Source organism: Notamacropus eugenii, chromosome 2 (assembly GCF_028372415.1).
Source record: "Notamacropus eugenii isolate mMacEug1 chromosome 2, mMacEug1.pri_v2, whole genome shotgun sequence".
NCBI classification, from domain to species: Eukaryota; Metazoa; Chordata; class Mammalia; order Diprotodontia; family Macropodidae; genus Notamacropus; species Notamacropus eugenii.
The window spans coordinates 41,225,426-41,245,495 of NC_092873.1; the positions used below are offsets into that span (position 1 = coordinate 41,225,426).

General features: G+C 42.6%; 1 protein-coding gene across 2 annotated transcripts in view; it reads left to right on the forward strand.

Annotated features, from left to right (window-relative positions):
* The first annotated feature begins 7,503 nt into the window (after nt 1-7,503).
* ULK2 (unc-51 like autophagy activating kinase 2) overlaps nt 7,504-20,070 on the forward strand; it is a 72,784-nt gene continuing 60,217 nt past the window's right edge. For both annotated transcript variants that reach the window (XM_072639997.1, XM_072639998.1), the window contains exons 1-3: nt 7,504-7,709; nt 9,371-9,463; nt 10,355-10,396. In XM_072639997.1, the coding sequence (XP_072496098.1) occupies nt 7,620-7,709; nt 9,371-9,463; nt 10,355-10,396 (225 nt within the window). In that variant the 5' untranslated portion in view covers nt 7,504-7,619. The remainder of the gene's footprint in view (nt 7,710-9,370; nt 9,464-10,354; nt 10,397-20,070) is intronic.

Genomic DNA, 20,070 nt, shown 5'->3' on the forward strand with positions numbered 1-20,070 from the left:
AGAAAGATGGTTAGGGTTGGAGAATCTGAGCTTGGCTTGGTGCTTCCCCCCACCCCCAAATTTATTGATTTATTTGTTTTCAGTTTTCAATAATCACTTTCATAAATTCTAAATTTTTTCTCCCTCCCCCTCCTGCCCCAAGACAGCATGCAATCTTATATGGGCTCTACACATACATTCCTATTAAACACATTTTCACATTAGTCACGTTGTATAGAATTATAACGAATAGGAGAAACCACAAGAAAAACAAAACATAACAAAGGAGAAAAATAGTCTGCTTTATTCTGCCTTCTGACTCCATAGTTCTTTCTCTGGATGTGGATGGCATTTTGCATCATGTGTCCTTTGAAAATGCTTTAGGTCCTTGGTTTGCTAAGAAGGGCTAAGTCTAAATAGTCCTCTAACACTGTGGCTGTTACTGTGTATAATATTCTCCCGGTTCTGCTCACTTTACTCAGCATCAGTTCACATAAGTCTTTCTAGGTTTTTTTGAAGTCCACCCGTTCTTAACGTTTTCCTTGTCATTGGTGTGAAAGCAAGCACTCTGACAAACACAGAAGGGCCTGCTATCACAGGTTCTTAGATTCGCATTTCTAGACAGAAAGCAACTTTTGAGGGGTTAACAATCTCCTTTAATCAAGCACATGTATCATTCACTTAGTTCAGGGGAAAAAGTCAGCACCCTGAACTTTAGAGAAAATACAGAGAAATCTAAATCAACAGACAAAGCTTCCAAACTGTCTGACAGTAAGCAATACATACATCACAAATCAACAGAAAAATGCAGCTGTCTGACCATACATACATAGTTACTAGAGAAGGAAGCACCAACATCTGAATTTTCAAAAGGGGGTGGAGGGGGCTCCTTAGGGGCTGCCCAGAGTCTCTTCTGGCCAAACAAACACTTTCAATCTGTAAGCTCCAAAGTAAAACCTCTTCTCAGAGTCTTTATACACTTTTTAGAGCCAGAGGGCATCACAACCCTTTAGAACCAGTGCCTCATTAACAAAAGGTGTGGGCCTTCCCATAAATCTTCCCTAATCAAACTCCCCTTAATGGGCAAGCCCATTAATGGGTGGAGAAGATCTTTAATCACATTAAAATAATTAATAATACAAATACATATACTGCTTCTAGTTCTCCACTTTACTCCTAGTAAAGACTCTAGGTTGATAAAGGCAAGATTCAGAGGTACTTGATTAGATTAGAATAAAAACAGTAAAAGATCCTACTTTGCTTGCCATCACAATTGGTGGCTAGGATAAAAGAACAGGCAGTTTGCTTATTAAATGGGTAGTTGATACCAAGTTGAGAGAGAAAACTAAAACTCTGGATGACAGCCAGGAACAACATAAAAACATCTTAACAGGTGAGAACATTCAACTGAATGTAAGGTGATAAAATGAGATGGAGATATATGTACAGTTTTACACCTGGGTTCAAAAAAATTGTCACAAGTATAGCCTGGGTGGTTAAACAGTTGCTTTTCTGAAAAAGATCTGCTGGTTTTAGTGGACCATAAGCTTTTTAGTCCAGGTAGTGGTCAAAAAGCTAATATAATGTCTATTTAGAGAGGGAGGGCTTATAGGGCAGACCTCTTAACTCTGCTCTGGTCAGCCACATCTGGTGCAGTGTGGAGTTTTAGACTCCATAATTTAAGGACAGTGATCTGTGTGTACGTGTATGTGTGTATGTGTGCATGCATGCGTGTGCACATGTGCACATGAAGAAAATCAGCATTTATTAAATACCTTCTATGTACTAACTAGGCACTGTGTTAAGCATTGTACAATTATTTCATTTGATCTTCACGACTCTGGGAAATAGGTGCTATTATTATCCCCATTTTAGGGGTAAGGAAACTGAGGCATACAACAGAGATTAAGTTACATGGGGCAAGCCACATCCTCATCTTCATAATAATAATAAATATAATACTAACAAATATAATAATATCTCATGTTTACATAGTGCCTACCATGTGTAAAGTGCTTTATAAACATTACCTCCTTTGACTTTGACTACAACCCTGGAAGGTAGGTACTATGATGATTCTCATTTTACAGATGGGGAAACTGAGGCAAACTGAAGATAAATGACTTGTCCAGGGTCACGTAGCAAGTGCATATCTGAGGCCAGATTTGCATTCAGGTCATCTTGACTCTAGGCTCAGATTCTAGTCACTATAACACCTAGCTCTCTGATGAGCTGGAGAGTTTATGTTCAACAATATTAGTTGAATTGAAGTCAGTTCTCCCCAAATGAAGCACAGCAGTGTTTTTACCTGTTTTACAGATGAGGGCAAATGAGGCAAACAGGACAACCCAGGCTTTGGCGCCCCCCCCCCCCCCCAGGTACACCTTGGGACTTATCAGCTGTGGTTAACACTATTGATTACCTTTGCTTTCCTTCACTTCTGCACATGTTTTGTGCTGAGGCTAAATTTAGTGCTGGGCACTGGCCAGCACTCCATACCAGTCCCACCCACGAGGGCTATGGCAACTTTGCTGCATAGGGGCCTTGACCATCAGCTGCGGAACCTGCAGAAGGGAGTACAGCTGACTTACCATGATCATCAAACTTAATTTGGTTCAACTGACCTTAGTTTCCTTCTCTGTAAAATGGAGACATGGGGGTAGAGCTGGGGTGAGTTAGCTGTCCGTGAAAGTCCCTTTCAGCTCTAATAATGTATGGATGGGTTCTAAGAGTATTTGAGCTCTGTACATTTTGTGATAACATTCCATCACTGGATTCTAGAATTATCGAAAAATGTGCCCAGTCCTATGATGCATTGTGGGAAGTATGGGCTTCATTCCTGCCCTCAGTGAGTTCATAGTATAGTGAGAAAAGACATGACATACACACACACTATTCAGTCATGGAATTTGATAAACTGTGTGACTCAGACTTAAAAGTCCTGTAAGCCTTGAGAAGAGAGACTGAGTTGGGGTAGGGAGAGGGGCTGTCCCTAAAATATGGGAAGTAACTTTGAATGGGTAAAAGATTGAATTATAGACTTTTTTTTTTTAATGCTGTTGCATATTGCAATGTGCAAATGTTCCTCCAGGGAGGTTCTGCTGCGTCTGCTTTATGGATAGATAAACCTCATTTGTAAAGGGCAGTCTGATCATAGCTCATAGGGCTAGAGCTCCAAGTGACCTTAGTCCAACCTCCTCATTCTGCAGTTGAGGAAACTGAAGCCCAGAGATGTTCAAGGTCATGGGAAGTGGAAACATCAGGATTTGAACTTGGGATCCAAACTTGGACTTCTTTCCGCTGTAGGACACTCATTTTTATTGTCTTTTTCTTCCCCTAGAGGAGGAAGCTTCACTTCATGGAAATGAAATGACATATCTATGATCAAGTGACAAAGGCAAATTGGAGGCCAGGCCTCTCTTGATTCCAAGCTGCCAGGGGCCAAGCCTGCCCTGGGAGTTTCCTTTACAAATCATCAAACAACTCAGAGCCTCAGTTTCATCTGTAAAGTGGGGAGAATACTCACCACTAGCTACCTCATGGGCTGTTGCTCAAGCTTCAGAGCCCTATAGAAATGTGAGTGATCTTCTTACCTCTTGTAACCTTTTGCATTCTGGCGATTTGCTGACACACAGAATTCTTGGAAGCAACAGCACCTTTGAAGAGAGATGCTTGGAGCCGCAATGTCGGTGCTAGCAGCACTATCCCCACTGGAAGGGAATCCTTATGGGATATAATAATTGTTCTATGTTTATTATTGAACCGAGCAAACACATTTCAATAATGGGAAAATTTGTGTCTCATTATGTACAACCTCTCAAACCCTTGTATACACATAATCTGTAAAATGGGAATATATAATAACTCCCGTACTGTCTACCTCAAAGGATTGTTAGGATCAAGTCATTTTATGGATACTTGGCCAGTTGAGCGTGGGAGGTTCATTCCTCCTTCTTCCTCTGTCCCAGGCTAGTTACTGTCCAGCAGGTAGCCTGAGAACCTCCTGGAACCAGTAGCCTCCTTCCAGGCCTTCCTTCACTTTTCTGACTAGCCTCTGACCCCTAGACACATTCCTGTAAGATGGACCCCAGAACCACTGTTCCACTCAGACCCTTGGACTGACTTCTCTCAGTGGTGGTAGGCCTGACCCCTCTGGGTCTTCCAGATATGGCTGTCTATACTACTTGGTGCTCTGCTTTCTAAGGTCATTTAGGCCTTTCCCTCTGTACCTCTGATGCACTTCAAGGGCTCTTGGGCCTTATGTCTGCCTCAGTATTGCACAGACACCTGGGCCTTTTCATCTGCCTTATAGTAGAGCCTTCCTCTATGTGTCATCCCTCAATCATGGTGTGAACTCCTTGAAAGCTGGGACAGTCTTTCTTTTCTATGTTGTATCCTCAATACTTAGCACACAGTAAGTAACTGGGTAAGTAATTAATACTTTTTAATTTATTCATGCAGAGTCCTTTGCAACCCTTAACGGGGTATGTAAATACCTTATAATCTTTTGTTTTGGACTGATGATTTCCTTGGTTCAAGAATGAATGAGGCAGGCCCTGTGGGTCACAGGTAGCAGGGAATCCAGCTCTTTGTCTCCAAGGTTGGTTGGCCCTCTCTCCACTCCACTGAGTCACTTTTCTCCCTATTCCCCTCCTCTGCCTCTTTCTTCATGTGGGTGGTGGGTGTTCCCATTCATGCTGTTACATGTGTTTGGGGCAAGACAGGAGCAGTATGGGAGTGCGATGTCTGATTTTGATGGTATACCTGAAAGGACACATTCATATTCATATAGATGGAGCACAAGGTATATTCTCCTGTATGCCCTGACTAAGCTGCCTTATCCTGCCTCCACTGAGTGGGCTGAGGATTTCTGATGTCTCACAGAATACTAAAGCTGGTATGGCCCTTGGAGACCAGCAGTGTGCATGGTGGATAGAGTGCTCCCCTGTTGGAGCAGGGGAGACCTGTGTTCAAATCCTGACTCAGGCACTTACTAGCTATATCAAAGGCAGGGACATCATTTCTCTAAAGCTAGAAGGAGTCCAACCCTCTCATTTCATAGGTGAGGTAAAACAAGACCCAGAAAGATTCAACAACATGATGTCCCAAATGTAGGAAGGAGCAAAACTGGACTATATTAATTAGCCTAAGTAGGATGAGGGGAAGGGGGCATGACACTCTTACATGTGTCCCTGTTCTCTATCCTCCCTCTTTCATTCTAGCTAGAAGACAGGGATGACTTTTGCTCCCCATCGACCCCCTCCCCCCCAACATATAACACAGGCATCTCCACACAGTGAGTCCACAAGTTGTTCATTGGAAATTTGGTCCTATTTTTGTGAGGTGGAAGAGCCCCATCTCCAAATGGATGGGGTTGGATCAGGACTGTAACCAGCCCAAATTGGGTCCTGTGTTAAATTTCTGGTGGTGGGGCATAGAGAGAACTAATGGCTGTGGTGCAAATGTGGTGCAAATGAGAGAAAACTTTGCTGGGGATGGAGGGGAGATAGGTCTTGAAGGAGGGGGTGCATTCTTAAAGGGATGCTGGGAAGAAGACTGTATATGGTTGTACCTAGCACCTCCATAATCTGGTGAGGCACAATACAAGATCAGGGACTGAAAAGCCAAAGCTGGAGGGGACCTCAGGGATCACCTGATCCAAACTCCCTTCCTTTTACAGGTGAGGAAGCGGAGCCCCAGGGAAGTTCAGTGACTACCCACGCTATTAGGTGGCAGTCAAAGTGAGTTCGAATCAGTCAATTAGTCAGTCAACAAAGATCTAGTAAGTCCTTACTCAGAGCTGTACTAAACACTGGGGATATTAAAAAATGGGCAAAAATAAAAAAAAAAGGAGGCTGCATACTAATGGGGGAGACATTTTCAAATCCTTAGGTACAGATAATATTTATTCAGAGCATGTGAAGTTAATCTGAAAGGAAAAGGCATTAGTAGCGGGGAGGGGGAGGGACCAGGAAAGGCTCGAAGACCAACTTTTTCCAATCCTCCATCCATAGTTATGGCTCTGGGTTGGATCTCCACAGCTCTGAATCCTATGATCCATGTCCGAGCCAGGTATTGAGATTATGTAGGAAAGTCTGATGTCGGAGGACGCTGCCTCTGACAATACCTGTGTGACCTTGGGCCCTCCCTGGGCCTCAGTTTCCTCTTCTGTAAAATGAGGGAGTTGGACCAGTGGCTCCGAGGTCCTTTCCAGCTGTCCATCTCTGCTGTTATCTCCCAGCTCTAAGGTCGATGTTCCCCGCTTCGGGTCAGAGCGGGTACGGCCCACTCTTTCTCAGAGGTCGGCTTCTGTGCTGGAGTCAGTTCTTGGAACTTCCCGAGGGCACAGAAATTCCTGGTCCCGGGAGTTTGCTCCTCCTTGGGGGCTGACCTGGAGTGGGGGGGAGGTATTGCATAACGGTCCTATTCTGTCAGGTCCTCCGCTTCTCCCCTAGGCTGGCTGGACCCGCGCGAGCCTCCCCTACCTCGGAGAGTCCCCAGCATCCTTCCCAGGATCAGCTCCGGACCAGTCCCGTCCCGTCCCGTCCCACCCCCGGGGGAGTCAGCTGCGAGTCCAGACCGGCCGGCTGCATCCCCCCGGCGGCTCAGCCCACTGTCCTGGGTTGACACCATCCGGAAACTGAGCCCGAGCCAGGGGGTGGGGGTAGGGTGGAGGGGCGGAGCCCGGCTCCCGGGCTCTAGGTTAGGGTCTCCTCCAAGCCCCTTTCGGCCTCGCTTTGCTCCTGACCTTCACCCCTCCCCCAAGCCGGTGTCAGCTTCCTAGTCCCCCTCCCAGGAGGCAGATGCCCCTAAGGAGACAGGGTGGGCGCGGGAAAGCCAGAGCAGCCTCCCCTGCCGGGCGTCGGTGGGGGGCGCACTTCTTTCCCAGGCGGAAGGAGCCGGCGCTGCGCCGAGCGCTTCGCCATTTAAAGCGTGCGGGGCGTCGCGGAGGAGCAGGCAGTCGGCGCAGTCGCCGACTGAGCTCGGTGTTCTCCGGGTGGGGTGCGGAGGTTGCTGCCACAGCGCGTTGACCGGAGCCGGGGAGTTGTCCCAGCTCGCCTCGGGCGGGAAAGGAGGGCCGGGGAGCCGGGGAGCCGGGGAGCCGGGGCGGGGGGGCTGGGCGAGGAATGGCGAGAGCGCGGCCGGCGCCCTGCCCCGGGGGCGCGAGCGGCTCCGGGGGCTCTTAGTGACAGCGGCCGCCGGCGGGCCTGGGCCCAGCGAGGCGCAGCGGCGCGGGGAGCCGAGGCACCGGACGAAGGGCAGGGCCGGGAGGGGACGGGACGGGACGCGAGCGGCGCGGCTGGAGCTCCCCCAGCCGGGGCCGGACCATGCGGAGCAGCGGCGGCGGCGGCGGGCGGCCCCCGAGGCCTGGCTGAGTCCCGGTCGCCGGGCGTCCTGCTCCCTCTGCCGGGGCCGCAGCTTTCTCGCCGCCGCCGCCGCCCAGGCCCGCCCGCGCTCGTTGGGGCTCCGAGGGAGGCATGAGCGCCCCCGCCGCCCGGCCGGGGCCCGGACCCGCAGCCGCCACTCGTGCGGCCAGGGAGACGCCGCGGCCGGGCCTGGGGGCCCTGCGGGACTGACCGGCCTCCAGCCCGCCGCCCGCCCCCCGCCGGGCTTCATGCCCCCCGCCCAGCACGCCCAGCATGGAGGTGGTGGGGGACTTCGAGTACAGCAAGAAGGACCTCGTCGGGCACGGAGCCTTCGCCGTGGTCTTCAAAGGCCGGCATCGCAAGGTAGCGGCTGCGCGAGCCCCCTCCCCAAGGCGGGGAGCCCGGACCCCAATGCCGAGCCAGACCCCCAAACTCCTTTCCCGGCTTGTCTCCCACCTCCAGTACTTTGTCCTCTCTGAGCCAACTTGTGACTCCGGGGGGGCGTGTGGGGGCAGCCCCGCTGTTCCCAGCCCTTCTCCAACACACCCACTGACACGGTGCCGCGTTGTTGTTGTGGGTTTTCTCGGTGTGCCGCGGGTGCCGAGTGGAAGGACCGAGCGCGCCCCAGGATGACAGCCCCGATGTGCCCCTGGCCCCCACTCCATCCGTCTGCAGCCCCCCGCCCACCCCCTTCCATTCTCTGATAACCTCCCTCCATCTCCTATCCCTCTCCATCCCCCATGATTGACAGTGCCAATGTGTCCCTGCCCCCCCTTTCCACGCTCCTCCTTCCCCTAGAATTGACCACACCAAAGTGTTCCTGGTGCCCTCATCTCCCCTCCTTCTCCTCTCCATGAGCTTGCCCAGATTCGACCCTGCTCCCAACTAAACCACAAAGGAATAGATAGATACACTGACCCCCTTCCCATAGCTTCCCCACTGCACTTGACCTTCTTACTGCTTCCTGCCCTCCTTCCTTAAAAACCAAACCAAACAAAAACAAAAGCCAATAAGACTTCCTTCAGGAACTGGGGGATTGTAGCCTCTCCGATACATTTCTTTAACTTTTACATTTTGATGAGATACTGTTAGCAGTTAGTGCAGTTAGTCTTGGGTGAAGTTGCTTTGACACCATCAATTTAAAAAAAAAACAAAACTTTTAACTAGATAGGCAACATAGTATAATTGTTAAGGTTGGGTTTTTTTTTGGTTACTTTGTAGAGGGTCTGTGTTGGTTACTTGAAGGAAATCCGTCCTTTTTTAGACATTAGGCTTAGCCCTCTTGGAAGACCTATTTGTCTCCAGTTGTCTGCATTTTTTTTTTGGTTGTTTGTATTGTCTCGATTGTTTTGAGGGTTTAAACCTTATTCCACAGTCAGAGCTCCATCTACCGACAACTGTAGTGTTTTTCTTGTTTCAAGTGGTTAAATATATTCTTTTGTTTACAACGCAAGAAAAGTTTTATTTTGTTTTTCCTGAGACTCCAAAATATTGTTCATTTCAGACATTTTAAACAACGTTGAGGCGAGGGGCCTTGTGATCTTTGGGGAGTCCAGTAGTTCCAATGTTTGTCATATTAATGTTGATAATTGCAGATCCAGTGGAAAATTGGCTGCCCTCCCATTGGCTGAGGTTTTCTAAAACTCAAAGGTGTCACGTTTCCTAGCATTGCTTCCTATATACCCCAGGCAAGCATAGCAACCTCTCTCCTCCACCCCACCCCCTTTGGGTATCATAGAGTATGAGTGGAAAAAATGATTTAACTGGACTTTTAAAAAACAAATGAGCATGCTCAAGACCTTTTTTGTTTCTTTTTTGTCAACTTAGAAGCCCCGTGCTTTTGAAAAACGGTTGTGTCAGGTTTCTGAGTCTATTTAATGTAAAGGCATGTCAGGAGTAGAACTCATTGGGAAAGGTGTGGCTATTCTTTCTTGCTAAGAGTCCTAGATTACTAATGGCAGTGTGCTAAAATTTGAGTTGATTTCAGTGCCAATTTAGTGAAATCTCTTTTTTTTCCTTTTCAGAAAACTGATTGGGAAGTAGCTATAAAAAGCATTAATAAAAAAAATTTGTCAAAATCACAGATACTTCTTGGAAAGGAAATTAAGATCTTAAAGGTATGTGGTTATATCTTCTTACTTTGTGTTTCTTCACCCAAAGTTCACAGATGATCCTTAGTAGCCTTGACAGGCAGAGGCCTGTCATTCAATGGGAACGTTCACTACTGCTCTTTTCTTATAGGAGGGAGCTCAGTCCTTTGGAATATTTGGTGCTTTAAAATAATTTAGGAGATTAAATTAATTTGGGACTAGATAGCATGTCTTGTTTTCTTTCATTAGATTTAGAAGTTAGTGGAAACTGATAATATATTAAATCTGATTTCTGAGTTTTTTCTTTTTTCCTAGTTATGTTATTAATTGAGAAGGTATGCACTTCCCAATGGAGGAGGAAGCATTGTCTTGATCTTACACAGTTTTTGTAGTTTCAGTTGGGCACTTATAGTATAAATTCAGCTTTTAGCTCTATCTCTGCTAAATTGAGGAACTTTCTATTAAATTTTGTTCCTGGCATGTGGCCTTTCATATTCATTCCAGAAATGAAATGTTTGCTTAGACTAGTTTAGCTGTCACCTCTCAGGCAGATAACATGTCCTTTAAAGTACTTTTTAATTATATCAGTGATTCTGTTGCTATTTAGAAACTATATGTTGTTTTTAGTTAGCCAGTTATACCTTCTGTGACCCTTTCAGCCACATCAGTTTGTTTTTTAGAATTGAATCAATTATTTTTATCTTATTAGAGTTCTTTTTATATTTAATTGACATGTAGGTGGTAGAATCTTTATATTTTCCCAGAACAAGGCTTATCAGACAAATTTGTGTTTTATTTGCCTATTCATAACCTGGTAATATTTAATTAATATACAAAAATTATGCTTTGCTTTAATCCACTAGTCTCATTTTCACTTAACTTTTGTTAAAATAAATATTTATGATTTTTGTTTTATAGGAACTTCAGCATGAAAATATTGTGGCTCTCTATGATGTTCAGGTATGTTAATTTGGATTCCTTTTTTCTTATTGTGATGTCTGTTTTTTAAAGTATGTTTCACTGAAAATTCATATTATACCTAGGAAATCTTGGAAATTGAAATGCAGAAAATAACATTTAAATTCTTACTAAGTATGACTGGATTATCTAATATACATGTATGTCTGTGTTTGTGTATATATATATATATATGTGTATATGTATATATATATATATATATATATATATATATATATATATATATATATATATATATATATATACACACACTGATGTGTGTAGAATTAGTTTTCTCTAACTGGATATGGGAACTTGTTTTGCCCCTTTAGCCTTAGTTTCCTCCTGTAAAATGAGGAGATTGGACTAGACAATATGTAAAATTTCATGCATCTTAAGATCCTGTGTCCTAGTTAAAGAGACCATTTAAATTATGTGAATTTTTGACCTTAAATGAGGCAGTGGAAAAGTAAATTAGTAAACACTGAGGATGTATATTGTTGCCCTGGCCTTGTACTTCAGGCTAATGATGCTTTTTAACATGAAATACATAATTTTTCTGTTACTAATAAGCATATAACAGATTATGGGGAATTTGGTGGTCTGATTTTTTTTTTTACTACCTGATCTACAAAAGCGTAAGTTGAACCTTCTTTGTGAAATTGAGGATTATAGAAGGAAAAATAAGAAAACAGGGCTAGTCTAGAAATCCCTTGTTGAAAATGGGCTGAATTTATTTCTCTTCAGAGGTTTTTGGTGTAGTCTGACTTAGTCTCTGTGGACAAAACATCAGCTGCCATGTCATTATCCAGTATGAGAATTGTAGAGTAGTATTAACTCTTAATTTCCTGATTTCAATGGCTTACAGAAAATCCTACTAAATTCAGGGTAGGTACTAACATGGCAGGTTGGGAGTGTATACCGTGTGCCATTAGATTTTTTTTCTTCTGGCAGGGATTTCTGGCAGTCCCCTCTTTGGGGATCATTCTTTGGTTGTTGGAGGAAATGGTGTTCGGGTAATTAAAACTCAGAATCTTAGAACATATCTTTAAGGTGGTTGGATTAGCAATTGAATGATTTTGTGAGATTCTGGGGTAGATTTGGTCACCAGGTGACCTGTTCTGGCCATAGCAATTATTCTTGAGTACAGCATGCTAAATCAGTGGTCAGCAAAGTAGAGACCTTGTCCTGACCTTTAGGGATATGTGATCAACCTCATCTGTAAAATTAGGGAGTTTGCTTAGATGTCTTAAAGTCCTTTCTAGCTCTATGATCCATTGAAGCAGTTGAGAGTGGGAAGATGGGTTACACACTTTCTTGAAATATCCACCCATAGGACTTGTCTCTAATACAACCATGCCCATTTCTATCATTCTCCTACTTTCCCCCCTCTATTCTCTAGGCACTTTTCCAGCCTTTCTCCTGTCTAAGCTAAGCTTTGGCCCCTCAAGAACTACCTTATGTGGACACTCAGCTCCATGGGCACAGGTGCCTTTGGGGAAATTCTTTCACATCTCTATCCCTTGAGGCTTTGGAAGGAGGCTTATAGGCTGGGGCTGTTCTATCCAGGGGAGCTAGGGACTAGTGAGTTAGAGCTCTGGCTTATGCCTTCTGCTCTGGTAGGTCAAAAGTTTCCCATTGACCAAAAGATGTACTGTGGCCAATGAGGTTTTCAGTTTGGGGTGGTTATTTCATCCCTTACCTGTGTTTGGAGGCTTTGAAATAAGATGGTGACTTTATGACAACTAGATGATACTTCATAAAACTGTGGTGATAAGACCAGGAGATAAGTTAGATTGGGAATAGATTGGAATGTAATTTAGGTAATTTGTACATGATTAATGATAAAGATGATGAATTTTCTTGAGACTCTAAACTGATGGCATTATTGGGAGAGAGATTTGGGCAAAGTCTTTATACTCCTTGAACATGCGCAGTGGGGTAGGTAAATACAGAGCCATCTCCTATCTGGATGTTTTGTCAGTGGCCTAGTCACCAAGCTCGCCCTCTGGGCTGTTGCTTTGCCCCAGGCTAGCTCTGGGCATCTGGCCTAACTTCTTTGCTCTTCCTCATAGAGAAAATAGGAAGAAAATGCCTGCGCTACATAGTTAACTTTATGCTTCTCTTATTCTATGAGAGAGTATCTGTAATAAGGATTGCCATAAAATGTTATGTTCCTCTAAGATAGAGGAATGAACATTTAAGTCATGGTTTTTATGGAGATTGTTCTTTAATTAGAATTTCTAAGGTTTGACAGTCTAGGAAATTTCATCAGAATAAATGCAAATCATTTCTTATCCTCTGTAAAAAATGAGGGGCTCATTTTTTTTCACCTGAAGGTATTAGATTCCCCATATTAATCACTGACCTTATTTTGGATAAATATGGAATTGGTAAAAGTTTCTCTTTACATGTGACTTAATGCTTTTCAGGCTACTATACCCAGAAAGATGCCATCATCAAAAATGTATGTGATTTGTGCAGTGACATACTGCCAAATTTCTCCTTATCATCTTTCAGTGAAAAGTAATAGTGGAAAAAAGTTCAGGGAGCACTTGCAGGTGTTTTGAGGGAAAGAGGAAACTGCAGAAGTGAAATACCTATTTCTGTCATTGTCTTCTAGCTTTTCTGAAATGTATTTGGTAAGATAAGAGCTACACAGAGATTTTTGTATTTCATTTCCAAATGGTCACATACTTAAATATTGACCGTGAAGACCTATTCAGCAAACGTACATGCAAACTCATGACTTCCCTTCTTAAGGCTGGCTATAAACTGAAATATTCTTGGGAATGGGATTGTGTTGGGAGTTGGAGGAGAGCAGGCTGGACTATTTTCAAACAGAATGGAGTAGTGAGAAAGCTCATTTGGAACTAGAAATGCTTGGTTCCTTCTATGTTCCCCTAGGTTTGTATCACAGAGGAATAATAATAACTCACTTATTATAGCACTTTAATGTTCACATAGACTTTAAAAGTATCATCCAGCAAATGTGCGGCTACTTTTTAGAGAGTTACTACATTGTATTATATAATAACATACCATTTAATGTTGTATATATTTATAAAAATTTGAGCCTGTCTGATATGAACTTTCCCTTTTGTATTTATAAATATGTCCCACTTTTGAGGCAAGTCCTTGGTTTCTCAAAGCCTATGCCTCTGAGGAGTGTAAATTTTGGCTGATTCTACCCTGCTGGTAAGGCTTCAAATACGGTCCCAGAAACAGATTGTCTGCTGTTTGCAGGCTGCCTAGCTCAGTAGAAAGAGCCAAAAGATTTGTGATGAGTTCCTATAGAGCCCTTTGCTCACATACCCAGGAGAGATGTAGGAAAGGTCTGTGGTGGTGAGCTAGTATCTCGTTTTCCTATGGTTTCCTTTGGTTTCTTCTAAGTGCACCTAAGTTTGGGGTGGGGGAGAATCTTGTCCTTAACTTTTTTTTTTTTTTGGTTAACATCTATACTTGAAATGTGGCACAGAACAGAAGTAGGCTCTTTGCCATCTTTGCTCATAGATTTCTTTCCACCTTGGTGAAAAAATAAAGAAATAGCCACAGTGTAGAAATGATTTTCTTGGCCTAATTTGTCTCCTCCTCTGCTTTGAACTCCTGTTACCTCTAGACCATTTCGTATTGGGAAGGCAATGTTATAGGATCTGTTTTTAAACAAGTCATCTTTTGACTTGTCTGCTGGGGAAGCTGGCATGTGTAGCATTAGCTTCTTTTGATTCTGCAAGTTCGTTATATCCATGGAGGAGCATCTGCCAGGTGGGTACTTCCCAGGTGATACTTTATTAGGGATATGTCTATGCAAGGAGATTTGGATGTTATGGAAAAACAATTGTCTTGAAAGTCTTATTGTGGCGACTGTGGCACTGAGAGCTCACCCACCTAAAAACAGTGTTATTTTTAATATGCCATTGATCATATTAGGCGTCATTATAATAATAGTAATAATAGTTAGCATTTATGTAGAGCTTACTGTGTGCCAGGCACTGTGCTAATTACTTGACAGATATTTCATTTGAGCCTCACAGGAACCCTGAGAGGTAGGTGTAATTATTATCTCCATTTTATAGATGAGAAAACTGAGGTGAACCAAGGCTAAATTACTTGCCCAAGGTCAAACAGCTAGTAAGTATCTGAAGCTGGATTGGAACTCTGGGCTTTCTGACTCCAGGCCTGGCACTCTGGTCCTCTTTAGCTGCTTGAAATTTAGTGGAGTGCCAGCATTTTCAGTGAAGAGGCATCAGGCATCATTCCAGCTTCCAAAATTTCTCTAAAACACTTTCCTTAATTTGAGTCTATTGTGCCCTGCCCTTCCTAACCCTGTTGAGACCATGCTGCCTTCAAATCATGAGCTTTAGAGAATGCTGAATTCAGTAGTCAAATTAAAATGCTCAGTTGGAAGTCAACATTTCAAGTTATTAGATACTTAGCTTTGACCAGACCCAATTGCTGGACAATGTTCTGTCCCCAAAAGGGCCATCTGCATATATCTCCTCAGATGTTGCTTTGCTTTCTTCTTCTCCAAGCCTTTAATCACTTTGGATGTGTTTAACTAAAATGCCATTTTTGGAGGATTTGGACTAGAGGGTGGCACAGATCACAGGGAAAGAAGCAGGTTGATTGGAGAGGGATGCCTGGGGTGCTTGTGTGTGTAAACTGAGTGTATCAGTAAGCACCCTGATATACACAGAGGGGTCTGCTATCATAGGTTCTTAGATCTGTATTTATAAAAGGAAAGGCAACTTTTTAGGGGGTCAGCAATTACTTTAATCATGCACATGTTCAGGGGAAAAAGTCAGCACCCTGAACTTCAGAGAAATATAGAGAAATTAAAGATCAACAGACATACTTGCAAATGTCTGACATAAGCAATACATACGTCATAGATCAACAGACAGATCCAACTGTCTGACCGTAGTTGCCAGAGAAGGAAGCACCAACATCTGGGTTTTCAAAAGGGGTTGGGGGGCCCTTAGTGACTTCCCCAAATCTCATCTGCTGTCAGTAAGCCCCAAAGTAAAACCTTACCCTCAGAGTAGTTATACATTTTTTTAGAGCAGATCTTTAATCACATTAAAATAATTAACAATACACTGTTTCTAGTTAAAGAAATTTTTATTTCTGTACTTTACTCCTAGTAAACACTCTCAGGATTGATAAAGGCCTGATGTGGTCAGAGGCACTTGATTATACTAAAACAAAAACAGCAAAAGATCCTACTTTGCTTGCTGTCATACTGAGCTGCCTCCTGCATATACATTTTGGCTCCCTATTGGTTAGCTCCTCAAGGGCATGAATTTTTTTTTTTTTTTGTATCTTATATGGGAACTCTGTAAGTTGGAATGGGTTGCATTGTGAGGTTAATGTTATTCATCACTGGAAGTAATCAGGTTGAGAGAGGGTTTATACGTGCGTATCAGGGATGGATATTGTAGAAAAGACTGATGTTGGGCAAGAGTTTGGACCAGCTACATCTGATGTCTTTCCCAACTCTTGGATGTTAGGTTTCTAGTAGGAGACTGTGCACATATGAAGCAGAAGAATTGGGTAAATATGTTAAATATATTTAGCTATTTTGGAGTCTGCAGCTTTAAGCTGAAGTGCTTTTATGTTGACAATAACTTGTCAGTTTATGCACTGAATGGGATTTAGATTTCTCTCCTATTCTCTGCTTACTGGAGAGATCGGGTTGGGACCTACAGTATTGGTACTTGAACTTGCACATTTGCTTATTCCTAGTTGTCTATTTTTAGCGTTCGCATTAATGAATGATTTGTAGAAAGTATCATTAAAAAATACTAAAATTTGTGTCTGTGCTTCTTATCTATACTTGTAGTTATTTCTTTTCTTAAGTACCAAGTGAAAATATCAGGAAAATATGATTTTTGCAAACCTCAAATGTGTGTGAATTTTGGCATGAATCCTTTGGTGTGGTACATCAGCAAAATAATTTCTATTTTGTTTTTCCTGTGTGATCTTTGCACATAGTATGAAGCATATAAAGACTTGTTGCATTAAGTCAAATGGTGATACTTAGCCGTCTTTAGTAAAGTTTATATTCAAGTAAGTAATTTAAGGAAATGCTAAATTTCCCTTAGAAGTTAGTAAAAATAGAGGTGTAAATTTTTTTCCCCCATCTGTGCTTATGGACCCCTTGAAATCTTTCCACACACTCCAGTTTAAGAATCTCTATGTAAGTTTTTTTTTTTTTACCTTCATATACTATGCTGTGGGGGCAGGGAAAAGTTTATCTAAGCTGACGTTTAAAAACCAGGGTGAGCACTTCTCAGAATCTTCTGCATGACTATATCTGCTACCACAGTAATGGTGACTAACAAAATTGGAAATCTGACCTAGAACCATAGAGGTGAAGACTTATGTTTTTCCAGTTTTCTGCCAGTCATTCATGAGTGTGTGTGTTAGGGGGAGGGAGAAGGATGGACAAGGAGTTGTGTGCCAGTCCTCACTGTCACCCTTTAGCATCCCTTCTTCTCTGTGTTTTGCCACTATGTTGTCCATGCCAGGAAAGGGCAGAATAAGAAAAGAGAGGGGTAAAAAGGTAATAGTGATACCCACTCACCACTGGGACCAAGAATATTTAGACTTCTCAACTTGAATTTAGGCATTATTATTAAGAACTTCTTTTAGAAACCAAGCTCTACTTCTAGGTTCACATGCCAAATATGATCGCATAACCACAGAAGAATTCAGTTCACTTGTGATGTTAGTTGGGGATAGGAAAGAAGCAAGGATGAGTGATCTGGAGTGAACTTGATCCTGATTAGGGTTTGTTTTTCTCATCTGAGTTGATGATAACTCCCTTCCATGTTTGCTATATTATACTCTACAGTGCATTATTATGCACTACATTTAGTCATCTGGCTTTCCTGGCTAGTGATGCTTACAAATTTAGCTCTGAGTCATATAGCTGAAAACCATTGTCTTAATGGCCCCTTCCTGTCACCCTGAGTTAACAGCATCTGTGTAGATTCATTCTTTAGCGCCTGCTACAAGGTGCTGTGAGAAATAAGGGCTGCTATTAGAGAAGCTGGGCAGCTGGGTGGCCCAGTGAATAAAGCACTGAGCCTGGAGTCAGGAAAACTAATCTTCCTGAGTCCAAATCTGGCCTCAGACACTTAGTAACTGTGTGACCTTGAGTAAGTCACTTACCCTTTGTTTGCCTCAGTTTCCTCATCTGTGAAATGAGGTGAAGAAAGAAATGACAAGCCATTCCATTATCTTTGTCAAGAAAACCCCAAATGGAGTCTATGAAGAATTGAACGTAACTGAAATGACTGAACAGCAATAACAGCAGCAATTGGAGACTTCTGTGGATCCTAGGTCTGAAGAAATGAACAGAAGAATTATTGTCTTTCATACTATTTAGATTACTTTCATTTTTTAATTGAATTGTGTTATTTGTTTTCAGTGTTTGACAATCACTTTCATATATCTTAGATTTTTTTCTACTCCCTCCCCTCATTCTCCCCTCCCCCCTACTCCCTCCCTTATGTAGGTTCTACATGTACATTCCTATTAAATGCATGTTGCATAGAAGAATTAAAATGATTGAGAGAAACCATAAAACAAAACAAAACATAATACAAAAGAAAATGGTCTGTTTCTATCTGCGATCCAATTCCATAGTTCTTTCTCTGGATGTGGAAGGCATTTTGCCTCAAGAGTTCATTGGAAATTTTTTAAGTCCATGCATTTCAATGAAGTTCCAAGTCTACCAGAAAAATTCCTCACACACTGTGGTTGTTCCTATGTACAAAGTTCCCCTGGTTCTGCTCCTTTCACTCAGCATCAGATCATAGAAGTCTTTCTGTTCATCATTTCTTATAGCACAATAATATTCCATTACATTCATATACCACAACTTGTTCAGCCATTCCCCAATTGATGGGCATCTCCTTGATTTCCAGTTTTTGGCCACCACAAAGAGAGCTGCTATAAATGTTTTTGTACATGTGGGACCCTTTTCCATTTTTACGATCTCTTGGGAATACAGTCCTAGAAGTGATATTGCTGGGTTAAAGGGTATGCACATTTTTGTAGCCTTTTGGGCTACAAATCCAGAATAGTTGGATCAACTCACAGCTCCACCAACAACGAATTAGTGTTCCAACTCTCCCATATCTTCTCCAACATTTATCATCTTCCTATTTTGTCATGTTAACCAATCTGTTAGGTGTGATGGGGTACCTCAGTTGTTTTGATTTGCATCTCTCTAATCAATAGTGATTTAGAGCATTTTTTCATATGATTATAGATAGCTTTAATTTCTTCCTGTTCATATCCTTTGACCATTAATCAATTGGGGAATGACTTGTATTCTTGTACATTTCTCCATTCTCCATAAATCTGACAAATACACTTCCTTGCTCCCCTAATTTGTTTGTAGTATTAATCTCTATACCTAGATCACGTATCCATTTGTACTTTATTCTTGTGTACGGTGTCAGGCATTGTTCTATGCCCAGTTTCTGCCACACTGTTATCCAGTTTTCCCAGCAATTTTTGTCAAATGGTTAAGTTCTTATCCCAAAAGCTGGGGTCCTTGGGTTTATCAAACAATAGATTGCTATATTCATTAACTACTGTGTCTTGGGTACCTAACCTATTCCACTGGTCTATCTCTCTGTTTCTTAGCCAGTATTAAGTGGTTTTGATGATTGCTGCTTTGTAATACAATTTGAGATCTGGTAGGGCTAGGCTTGATTACTTTTACAGCTAATTATTGGTTATCTCTAGAAATGATGACTTTTTTTTTCTGAGATTTCTCCTTTGCTAGTTCATATGGTCTGTACTACAAGAATACCAAGTTCTCTTTTTCATGGAATTTTAATCCTTCATGTTAAAAGGGGCATCAAGTCATTCTTGACTCCCTAATTTTATGGATGAGGATGTTTGTACCAAAGATGAGATTCAAACCTGTGTTTCCTGTCCTCAAATCCAGTGCTCTTTGCATTCTATCGACTCCTTCTGCTCTTTTACTGGGTGCTCTGGGTGATAGTGTTAAGTCACCTTTTCCACCTCCAGATCACAATGCAGTCTGTATCTTTTCTTACTGAAAGGAGGTGCTTGTACACTTCAAACTGAATAAAATGGACAGCATAAAGAGGCCTGAACTTCTCTTATGATTATTCAGAGCAGTCTACAGATTTCTCAGTGCACAACTGATGTTGGAGATAGATTGCATTGGATAGAAGTAGGCTGAAGGCTTCTTCTGCCATTTGGGAAGGACTTCAAAGGATCAGTTGAGGACAGAGATTCTCAAGATCACAGAGATCTACTTGTCCCCAAGAGGAAATTGAAGTTGTTTTTTTTTTTGTCCTTAACTCACCCTGTAGTCTGCTCTTTTATGAAAATGTCTCACTTTCTGTTTGTGTACCCTTCATTTTGTGTGTGACGGGAAGATTATTTCTACTTTTTCAAGGCAATCATGTCATGCTAGTTGGAAAATTAAGATTACTCTGAAAACTTGCTAAATTTCATGTACCTTTCAGTATGGACAGTTAGGGGCAGTAACAGAGGCCTCCAGGCACTGAATCCCCTCTCGCCTCCTGGTTTTGGGGGCTACAGAAGTGGGGCCATACAGAGCCCCATGAGGGGAGGTGACCGTTTTTGGAATGGTCCACTTCACATTAAGCAAGAACTGGCTGTAC